The 11,664-nt window shown below is 47.9% G+C and overlaps 1 protein-coding gene across 1 annotated transcript in view; it reads right to left on the bottom strand.

Moving 5' to 3' along the window:
- Positions 1 to 11,664, bottom strand: part of Capn13 (calpain 13) — a 107,123-nt gene that overhangs the window by 42,924 nt on the left and 52,535 nt on the right. The window contains exons 5-6 of the mRNA XM_023711010.1: positions 8,530 to 8,666; positions 969 to 1,143 (exon numbers count right to left, since the gene is read on the bottom strand). Of these exons, the coding sequence (XP_023566778.1) occupies positions 969 to 1,143; positions 8,530 to 8,666 (312 nt within the window). The remainder of the gene's footprint in view (positions 1 to 968; positions 1,144 to 8,529; positions 8,667 to 11,664) is intronic.

The following is an 11,664-nucleotide window of genomic DNA, read 5'->3' as shown; positions in this document are numbered from 1 at the left end:
TGCTCAAGTCAACAACTTTGGACATTGACAGTCTTATGGAAAACCTACTACTATTATGGACTATTAGACTATATTGGGATATTTAGCTGAATGTACGCACCTACAGTATTTAAATGACAATGGAATGCCCTTCTCTGACAAAACTAACCAAAAAATGGGGATACAAATGAATGAACATTTTGTATCTGTATACTCAAAATAGTTAGCATAGACATACAGCTCCATTCTCTTAATTCAATGGAGAGGATTGTTCTAATAGTGTTCGAGACAGGAAATCAGGTCTGCATCTTGTACAATGAATAACCACTAAGACAACAATATGCAATGTATTAATTATTGAAAATGTACTCGTAATCAGTTGTGAAACTGTTTCATTGCTATTTGTTTCTCAATAAAAATATATTTTAAAAAGTCAGTTGATTAATGTCTCAAAAAAAAAAAAAAAAGAGTTGAGGAAACATCCCAGGAACACAGTCAGCTGTCTCAGAACAGACTCCCGTAACTTGGAGGGTCATGCAAGCTTTCCAAAAGGAGACAAGCTGTGCTTGTGCTGCCTTTAGGATCAGCAGGAATTGAAGATCTTTGCAGAATCAGGGGCAAATACAAAGCAGCTCGGAACCTAGCAGAAGCAGCACCTGCCACCTTAGTTCCCTGCAGCCCCAGCCACCCCCTCGGTAACCATGGGCCTGGTGGCTCCCACTCACAGAAAAGTAAATAAAGGCTTGGAGTTAGCAGATTCAAACCCAGCTTTGCATTTTTTGGCCGAGTGATAGGGAGATATTAGTGAGCCTCTCCAAGCCCATTCCCCATCTCAGTGGGGGGCTCTTCTGGAATTTCATGCAGTGACCTCAGAAAGCCAGCCATAGGTGCTCCAGGGTGGGCACTTGCATTTCTCTCTCTAGCAACCTGCCCCTGGCTGGGTACTTTGGGCTGAGCAAAACAGTGCAGAGGGCCCCTGGTCTACTCACCCCCTTTGGGGTGGCACAGGTCATCAGAGAGCCGGCCTTGGCTGCCATCTTCACCATCATCAGCAGGTTGGAAGGAGAGGAGTACAGGTTGGCAATGGTGACCACCCCTCCTGTGAGGTCCACCAGGGCATCAGGGAGGTAGCCGTAGTGCAGGTGAGAATAGGATCCCCGCAGCCTGGGAAGGAAGAGTCCAGATTCACCTTTGGGGTGCCTGTGGGGAGGCTCCCTGGGAAGGGCAAACATCTACTGAGCCCCTGCTTCTTCCAGGTGAGGGACCTCGATTTATGGCCCAGGGGACTAGCCAAGTAGACTTTTGCATGTGTCTGGATGAGTCACCAAGGGGGTGGTCTTGGAGTCTGTGAGTGGTTCATGGCTCCTTTCCCTCTGGCACTGTTTCCCTGCTCTGTCTCCAGGCTCTCATGAAGTAACCCCCTCTTGCCCTGATGCCCTGATTACCATTGGGAACCAGCCAAGTGTGGACTGATTTCCCTTCAAAAGTGAGCTAGATCGATCCTTTCCCCCTTTGAATTGTGGGTGTTGAGCGTGTTGTTCTAGGGAGGAAGGGCTAAGTCACCTGCCCGTCATAGACTATCTGAGTCCAGCTCCTGGCCTCCTCCAATGAGACCTCTCTCTCCAGACAAGGGACTGAACATCCTCAGGTCTCTGTTCCTCTGAGGATCAAGACAGCAGCCCTCATCTCAGGGGGCTGCATATGGCTCAGAAGGATATGTGCTTTGCACAGAACACACACAGCTCGCTGCTGTCCTCCTGAGGAGCCATAGGTCACACTTCCTGTCCTTCTACCCCTGACTTTTGTGCCTTCTATCATGGCCCTTGGGCACCAGGGAATGCTCTCCATGACAGCATTGTGAATGGCAAGCTGTAGAGTATCCTTCCCTGCTTGGGAGTCTATCTGCCTTAGGAATAAGCAGATCACTGTGGAATGCAGGGGATAGGCCGTGCCATCTGGAGGCCAGGCGAGGTTTCTGGAGGGTGCAATCTGAGTTCCTGTTTATCCGAGTAAGGATGGTGGCTCAGGTGTTCTAGGAGAAGAATCAAACCAGGTGGCTCAAGAGCCAGATGAGCATGGTGGAGTAGGCCAATGAAGGGCCAGAGAGCTGCCTGTGTCCCCTGAGGAGAGAGACTCCAGCAGTCAGGATGATGCAGGGAGCCTGGGCCAGATGAGGGCAGCCGGGCCTGAGAGCTCCAGTTTTGTCGGGGGGTAGGGTGAGTCATGGCTTCCTGTGGGGTCCTACACTACAGCTGGGGCCAGCCAGGAAGGGCAGGGACTACAGGCCAAGGGGGTAGCAAATCCTGGTCACGGCTTCCCTCCCCTCTGCCTCTGCCACTCAGCATTCTCACTGGAGCCTTGTGCATTCCTGTCCCTGAGGGGCAACAGGGGTGGGGCCTTTCACCAGGGGTGGGAAGTGTGGGGAGCCCTTGCCATGGCTTTTCCTGGTACTGCAGAATCAGATGGGAGTCATAGACCTGGCCCACCTTAACTGTAGCCTATGGGCAAGAACTTTCCATGCCCTGTCCTTCGCATTTCATCTGGAAATGGTGGGGGAAGATTGGGTTACCCTGGAGGCTGTGGGCAGGTCTTTCTCTTCCTGCTCCTACTTCACTTATTCTCCCCTTGGGGAACCACTCTTATTCTAGGATATCCACTTCAGCAAGTACATATTAAGCAGCCAATGTTAGAAGGATGTTGTACCACTCAGGAACACACCAGATGACTTAGAAAGCCTGTTATTAAAGGAAGCTCAGGCAGGTGTGATGGAGCACACCTGCAATCCCAGCACTCTGGGAGGCTGAGGCAGAAGGATCAACAATTGGATCCCTTAGTTGGGAAACGTAGTGACTTAGGGAAATCCTGTCTCAAAATAAAAAATAAAAATGCCTGGTTGGGTATGCAGGTCTGAGCAAAGGTCTTGGGTTCAATCCCTAGTATCACCACAAAAAAGAAAAGAAGGAAGGAAGGAGGAAAAGAAGGAAGGAAAAAATGAAAAAAGAAGGAGTAAAGGAAGGAGGAAGGGAGGGAAGGAGGGAGGAAGAGAGAGAGAGAGAGAAAAGAGGGGTGCTGGCCATGTAGCTCAGCAGTGCAGCAGCACCTGCTTGGCAATCACAATCACAAGGTCCTGTGTTGGATTACTGGCACACAAACAAGAAAGAAAACAGTGAGGATTGTGGAACAAAGGGCAATTTTGCAGACATTAGTACATAACAGGTTTATCTAACTCATTTTGAAATTGATTTTGTGTGGGGCATGTGGGTGCATGCATGTAATCCCAACACTTGGTCAGATGAGGCAAGAGGATTGCCATGAGTTCAAGGCCAGCCTGGGCTACATAGTGAGACCGTGTCTCAAAATAAGTAAATAAAAATAAAACTGATGTTGAAGCTGGTTTCTGGCCTTATTCTCTGCACTCATAATGATGGATATCAGACTCTTACCCCTGGAGTATTTGTTGAGTCAACCTTAAAGCCTACCTTGGGCCATGGTTATGCTCAGTGGGGTCTGAATGCTTGGCTCCTGATGTCATGTGTGTCTTCTGGCTCCTGTTCCTAAGTTAGGGTTTTCCTGAAAATGCTAGAGGTTCACAAAGACCAATGGTACAGAACTCACTCTAACTCCTTCTGGTATTCACTGTCACAACCCCTTCCCTGATACACACAGGGACACTCCTGGCTTCAAGCACAGCTGTGCTAGAGTCATTCCAAGGAAGCATCTGGGGGCTCTCTCGCCTTCCTCAGACCCAACATCTCAGTGGCTTTGGGCCATAACTGATGTTTTGTACCCACACCATTTTTCAGTCAGCACAGAGACACCCCTGTACAACCAGCAGCCCCCTCCCTTGCCTTCCAGAATCTTCTCTCATTATCTCTCCACAGTGCCCTAAAGCCAGTTCCTGCAGCGTCTGGGTGTCTTGACAAGGAGCTATCTTTATTCTTTCATGAGCTCACAGACCCATGGATGCTTCAAGAACACGGCAACTATTCTCAGTCCCACTTTCTAACAGGAAACAGAAAGGAGAGAGAGAAGTGTGTTCCCTGAAGCTGTCACTATGCCTTGTCACCTGAACCCAGGAATTCTGAGAGCTTGTCCTTACCCCTCAGCTTCAGCCTCGTTTGGGGGAAATGTCTCTCTACCTGCAGTGATAAGAAAGAGGAAAGAATCCGGAGCCAGAGAGGATACTAAAATACTGCAATTCTTACCTGCAGAGATTCTACCAAGGATGATACGCAGCCTACCGATCTTGCGCTTGATCTTTTCTCTATTTTATGACAGCTGAGGGGAAAATCTCTACGCTTAGTTTTCTTACCGCCACTACTGACTGATTGACCAATTCATTTCCAGGCTCCCCAGCTTCAAGGGCAACTGAAAGCCCCCAGTGGGCTGCTCTTGAGTTCAGCTGCCCCCACACCCTTGGGGGAAAGAGGTCTCCATGTGAGCAGATGAGGCCTCCACACTGTGGTATCCACCAAGCTCCGAAGGAGGCAAGAAGGTGGATCCCTCTCAGGAGGATGGATAGTACCGAGAATCAGTGGAACACTCCATGACCAGGGAGAACAGTTTCCACCCTAGACCTTCCTGGAGCAAATCACCCCACCTCCCCGAGCCTCAGTTTCCACAAAAGAAGGCAGAGATCAACATTCACAGAGGTCCCTCCTGGCTCTGAAATGCTGTCATTCTACTTAATTCACTCCTGCATCCTCTAACTTCCCTCTTTAGATGAATGGGGGCGAAACTTTTCAACAGCTTGAATAGCCGAAAACGTTTTATCCGCTGATCGGTTTCCTTGGGTGGCAGAATGGGGATTGTGGGTCTGCCTTCCCATTTCTTTTTCAGCTGAGTGATTGCTTTAGGTCAGTTGTTAACAAAAAGGGGTCAAAGTCATCATTTCATTCTACGAGCTTTCTAATTCTCCCTGTGAACCTCCGTGCTACCCCCTTTTACATGAGGAGCAGGCCAGGCCCTGCCGTCATGAGGGCGGGACCCAGAAGGGAGGGACAATGGCAGTGTTTGTGTAAGTAGCTCTGGAGTGAATTAACCTCCCTAGACATGCGCATGGGTTCAACAACCCTGGCTCTTCCCTGGGCTGCATTCTCCAGTACTAACGAACAGCTCTTTCTGACACCAGAACCAAGCTTCAGCCTTCATTTTTTTTTTTTTTTCACAAGCTGCCTCAAAAGAATGCATATGAAGATACGGTGAAGCCTTGTGTTACGTAGATTGTGGCTTCCAGAAGAACAGGAACAGTGTGGACTGTGGTTTCCCTCCCACTGGGCCCACTCCTGTTATTAATGGGGTCCCCCGGTCAGGTGAACAGGGACTGGGCATGTTCAGGGTAACTGCTGGCACCTGCCATCTCCTCGCTGAGCTGAGGGAGGCTCAGCTTCCCATTTGTGAAGTGAAGGACCAGGTAGGATGCTCCTGGAGCTTTCTGGCCCTTCGTTCTGCTCATTCTCCCCTAGGACACGTTCTGCAAGCCACAACTCCTCACTCTGGTGTGCCCCTCAGTATCTCCTACACAAACTTGTCCAGGTTCTGTGTGTGTGTGTGTGTGTGTGTGTGTGTGTGTGTGTGTTTGCCTGCACACGTGGTTTTAGACAGAGTCTCATATGTAGTCCAGGCTACCCTCAAATTTGTAGCTATCCTCCTGCCTCAGCTTCCCCGGTGCTAGGATGAAGAAGGTATGCACCACCATGCCCACTTCTTCTGGGTTCTTACTACTGTATACTGAACAAAGAACCAAAGAGGACACCCAAAAGAAACAGGAAGATCAAAGATTTATTAGAAGTGAAAGCACACTTCTCAGAGTGGCTAGTTAGACAAACTCATGGCCAGAGGAAGTTTGCTACAAAGGTTTCAAACACTAGAGCCTGGGGTGGGATTGAGGGGTTTGTCTAAGGTTTTGCCTCCATCAGTGAGCAGCTTGCCCCATGCCCACTGGGACTTGGAGGTTTTTCATCTTTTTAAGGATCTGGGAAGAACTGTCTTGAACAAATCCCAGGCAGCATATGTTAGAACTACATAGTCAAGACATGGGAATCAGGCTGGAGCTGGCCAAAGGTTGCAGAAGGGCTCTGAGCAAGGGCCCAGCGACTTTCTGTACGAGGTGCACTACCTGATTGCGTTCTCCTATTGTATTTAGTCCTGGATACCCTGGACCTGTACTGAAGTTAAACTCAAGAAGGGGTATCTACTCCAGAAGGTTGACCTAAGGCAGGCACTCCCCCTCTCTGTGGGGGGTCACTTAGCTACCTCTTTCCTCAGTCCCTCTTCTTGAGGAAACTGTCCTTTCCACAGCTTCTGCCCACAGGGGCTTGGTGGTCTGACATTGGCCATGTGTTATTGAGCCAGTGGGAACGAGACCAGGTTTGATTAGTCAGATTCTTGTTCACTGGAAGTGGCTTCAGATAAGGAGTGGCGGAGGGAACAGAAGCAGCAGGTGCCAACACCAAAGGGTGCAGAGGGAAGAGGAGCTGAGGCCAAGCTGCTTAAAGGGGAGTCACAAGAAGCAGTGGCAGAGCTGGCCCAGAGAAGTTGCCCCACCTGTATGGCTTTTCCTGGTCTAGAGGTCAGGACCTTGTTAGAACCAACCTTCAGACTCCACCTGATTTTATCACCAATTTTCCCCTTCTCCATATTATCACTGCAAGGGCCTGCTGTTGTTTGCTTTACTTTTTTAGTCATTTCTATTACTTATCTTGCTCCTTCCTTTTCTCCTCCTCACCCTCATCCCCACCCCTGTCCTTTTACCCTTATCCTCCTCCCTCTCCACCCACTTCAGGATGTGTAACGTGCACTGTTTTATTCCTGTGTGTTCTTGTAAAATGAGCATGGCATTCACGGAGCTTCCATGTCCATAAGTAAGCATGTATCTTCTTTTTTTTTGGTGGAACCAGGGATTGAACTCAGGCCCTTGTGTTTGCCAGAGAAACACTCTACTGAGCCATCTCCCCGCCCAGCATGTATCTTCTTGCTCAGTGTTTCTTGCCCCATTTTCTTGGCACCAGGATTCTGAGGACAGCCCAGGTTGCCACATGGAAATCAAACCTGTGGTTTGTAACCCTTGTGGGCCCTTCACTGGGCTGCTCCTGCTCAGGGCAGCTGTGCAGGATGGTGACCGACCTTGCATGCCACCCCAGCACCCTCAGGAACAGCCTTAGGCTTGTCCCTTCTGGCAGTGTCCTTAGGTGGTGTGGGAGGTGCACGTAACTAGTCTATCTAACATCATATGGCCCGAGGGAGATACCCTGGGACATCTTCCCTGTAGGCTTGTTTGAGGATTCTCGGAACCCCATTTCTTGACAAATACTTGATATTATCAACTTCCTAACGTTTATAGTTGGATAGGAATAGAAGGATGTTTTATTGTTCTATTTATATTTTTCTGGCTATGGACAATCTGAGCATCACTTCGTCACCTGTGAAGGTCTTTACAGCAGTGCCCTCTTCCCCCGCATATATGCAAGCATACCCTTGCATGCATCCAGTTGAGCCAGCCCGAGCGTGTGCAACCCAGTGCCAAGCACAGTGCCTGGCATAAGGTAAAATGCTCAATAAACATCTGTTGAGTAGAGGCAGCCCTAAAGACCCAGAAAAATATGAATTGAGATGCTCACAAATCTTTAAGTTTGTCAGCCTTAGAAGGCAGTCCCTGAGCATAGTGTGTCGGCTAGAAAAAAAAAAAAAAACAGGGAAATCCTGTTCTGCACACATATACAAATGCAACTTCCCTGCGCTCACACCAGAGTCTCAACTCCCTGGACTTCAGCTTGAAATATCACACCACGGCTTTTGCCATCAGGCCTTCCTCTGACTCTGCAGAGACCTGCGTATCCCTCCAGCCTTGCTCCGATGCCTCAGCCTGACTCTGAGGTCTCTTTTCAACCAAGATATCACACAGTTGATCTTCTGATTCTGCAGGCCCCACGCCCATGATTCAACCAGTTGCAAATGGAAAAATACTGGGAATACTATGTCTATACTGAGCATGTGCGTAATTTTTCTTGTCATTATTTCCTAAACAATACAGTGTAAAACAGTCATTTGCATAGCATTTACATTGTGTTAGGTATTACATGTAATGCAGAAATTATTTCAGGCATATGTATCAGTTATATGTAAATTCTAAGAAATTTTATACAAGATCCTGAGTAGCTGCAGATTTTAACATCATTGGGTAGGTCCTAGAACCACTCTCCTTCAGGTACCAAGGGCAATTGCATTTCAGCCGGACTCCTGCATTAGCATAGTAACAATACTGTTTATGCATAGTTTTACCTAGTCCCTGCCTGGTCCATACCTTGCTATGTGCCTCAGGGTCCCTGTGATGGCCCTGACATTGACCCTTACACACAATGATTATTCAGGGAGGATGCCTAGGCTGGTGTCAAGGGCTCTCATGCTCCAGGGACAATGCTTGCATTCCAGAGGGCTTCTAAGACCTGCAGGGCCACCTGGCAGGGAACATCTGGTGTGTGTGTGTTGGGGGGAGTTACTAGGGAGCAGAGCTAGCATCCACACTAGCCAGAGAGGCAGGCCTTTACTTACTTGGCATAGGCTTTCTCCAGCAGGCATGGCCAGAACTCTTGGCTGCCTTTGCAAGGATGCACGAAGAGGCATTCCTTGCCCACCACAGGCAAGCGGTCATCAACCACCACTTCTACCCAGTGGCCACACTGCCAGAACTGGAAGAGAGGCAAGCAGGTCTTAGTAGAGTTAGGGCAGTAGGGAGCTACTGCAGGCCTCCAACCTCAGCCAAAAGATTCCCACAGTTGCAACATGACCTCTGACAGCAACAAGCTCGGTCTAGACCATAATCCCAGCTTAGTTTACCAGTCAGAGGACAAGCATGTCCTCTCCAGTGGCAGTTGGAGAACATGAGTGAACCAAAGGAAATGCAGGTGTGGAGCAAGGAAACTTGGGTTTGACTTTGCTACTAATACACTTCAGCATGTCCTTTTAAGACCCTCCAGGTAGTTCTCATGTACAAAGGGAAGCAGGGGGAAGAGCCACTGAATAGCCAAGAAGAGCAGAGGGTTATAATGAGGTGGAAAGCCTGCAGAGCTGAGGGTTGGAGGGAGGCGGCAGGACTTAGCCAGGTGGGGAGGAGCAGGGCTGGCAGCTCAGATGGCAGGGACCACATGGGCCAGGGCCTGGAGGCAGCAATGTGCACGGCTTGGGGGACCGGGCAGTGACAGCCCCACCCTGGCACTCCTACCACGTCATGCTGGCCCTCACATTACAGCAGAACAATGAAACTGGCTGGCACTGCCACCGCTAAGAGTGCAAATGAGCCAGATGTTCCTCTCCAAAACAGACTGTTTTCATCTTTAGCATTCAGCTCTAAATGGTTCACCCGGGGACACTGCCAAATGAGGAACATTCATTACCAAGGCCAGCCTTTTGAGTTGTTCTGTGCTGGAGAGGCAACAAGGCTGCTGGCTTCAGGCCTGGGCCTTGTGGAAGGTAAATTTCCAGTAGGTGGGCTCTGCTAAAGCTGGGTGCATGTGACTTCTTAGGTGCATGTCCTTTTGCACAGCTGGATGTCCCAAATGTTGAACTGCCACGGCCAGCTGAGGACATGTTTTCAGAGAAGAGACTGAGACAGAGATGTCAGCAAAGATGAAGAAAAGAAGGTATCCTCACTGTCATTAAGGAGCTAGTGCATGCAGCTGTGGGCTGGGGTGCTCACTGCAGTGATTAGGAAGGTGTGGGATGGGGAGGCTGCAGCAACAGGGCCACCCAAAGCATTTGGGCAGAGCACCCGAGGTGCCCCAAGTGCTGGGAGCCTTGCGGAGCACCACCCAAGCCCACTGTGGTAAGAGGCCATCTACAGAGGGGTCAGCACTGTGGCTGCTTTTGAGAAACTGTGTGACTTCCTTTGTTACCCAGAGGGCAAAGTGCATCCTGTCTGAAAAGTTGTCATAACCACCGAAGTCACCCCTCCCAGCGCTCACAGCCCTGTAGGGATCCTGGACACAGCTCCCCAAACTTTCTAGTTCAGTCCTCAATGTGCTTCTCAGACCAGCAGCAGTGGGGGCAGTGCCAAGGTGCTTTGGAAAACCTCGGCTGCATGCAGCTGGACTTCAGAAGGCCAGCACAGGTAAAGGAGGAGGTCAGCGATGAAGGAGAAAACATAGCTAAGCTGAAGGAGGCTGCTGTAAAGGCTCACTGCCTTCCAGGCAAGAATCTTTCTTAAAAGGCACATAACTGTTTATATTCTGGAGAAAACCAAAGAACTCTAGAGAGTGAGAAGCTCATAGAGAGTTGGAGTTTGACAGTACATGCCACATACAAAATTAGGAGAATGGATTGACAATGGAGCTTTCTTCTGTGACTTTGGAAGATAAAAGACAATGGGACAATGGGAATTTTGAGGAAAAGGAATATGATCCAAGAAGCCCGCCTGTAGCTAAAAAGTCATTTGTGAGACTATGAAAAACTCTCATGTTATCTGAGAAAAGCATTCCATGAACTGCTTCTATCTAATGAGGGATAAATTGGCACACTGAAGTCAGGAGAGCTGAAAGAAGGGATAGGAAGAAATGAGTTCAAGTCCTCTTTTAATAAGAAGGAAACCTGTAAAAGTGAAAATGCAATTGACAATAAAGAGATAAATAAAAACATGAGAGGGAAATGTAAATAACAGCAAGCTGGAGTTGCAATATGAATATCAGACGAAATTCAAGGCCAAAGGTTCTAAATATAACAAGCAGGGACGTTATGCAAGTTACATTTTAACAACCAGCCAGCAAAATCATAAACCTTTGGCCTCCTAAGAGCACAGCAGGAAAACATGCAGAAGCAGAATATCCCAAGGCCCAAGATGTTTCCAAATGCCTGTGAGAAGGAGGTTATTGCTTTAATCTTTTATAAACCAAACGAAGTAAGCCAAGATAAAGTGAACAATTGGAGATAAGACAGTCTGCTAATTCAATAAGTAAAACTCATGACCATTGGACGAGGATAACCATGAGACCTTAGTAAAAACTGTCAAGGACTTGACCATAAATAAAGCTACTTTATTTTTATTTTTTGTTTGTTTGTTTGCATTGTAACCTATTGTTTTCAGCCTCCCCCCGTGCTGGGATTATAGGTGTGTACCACCATGTCCGGTCTCAGTGGCTGGCTTAGGGTGCACAGAGGCGGGGCTGGTGCAGCATGTGGTGCCAGGGATTAAACTCAGGTCTCTGTGCTTGCCTGAGCAGGCACTTAGTCTGCTGAGCTATCTCATGGACACAAAGGTTCTTTATTTTTAAAGACTACAAAATAGTGATAGGAAAAAAAACCCAGCGTTAGAAATGATAAAGTAAATAAATAAAGTAATAGGAATTCAACAATGGTTGCTGTATTACATAATGCTATCTTCAAATTAGTTGCTTAGATTACCAGATATAAACGTGTAAGATTCGCTTCAAGAAAAAAAAAAGAACAATAACAAAGAAGTTATAAGAAATTCAACAGAGGAAAATACATCAGAGTAAAAAGAAAAAATAATTTTAAGCATTAACTGGTTCTTTCAAAACACCTGCAGAAATCAACAATACAATTGTCCAAATTATTCTGCATATACACCAATAACTTCCCCAAATGTAGACATTTTATAAATTGTAGTCTCTGGCCATAATTTAATAAACTAAATCTCAGCAAACTTAAGTGATAGTTTTGTTTGTTTGTTTGTTT

This window comes from Octodon degus, unplaced genomic scaffold, assembly GCF_000260255.1.
Source record: "Octodon degus isolate 3935 unplaced genomic scaffold, OctDeg1.0 scaffold00019, whole genome shotgun sequence".
Taxonomy (NCBI): Eukaryota; Metazoa; Chordata; class Mammalia; order Rodentia; family Octodontidae; genus Octodon; species Octodon degus.
Note: the sequence above shows the minus strand (reverse complement) of the source record. Positions and strands in the feature narration are given on the sequence as shown.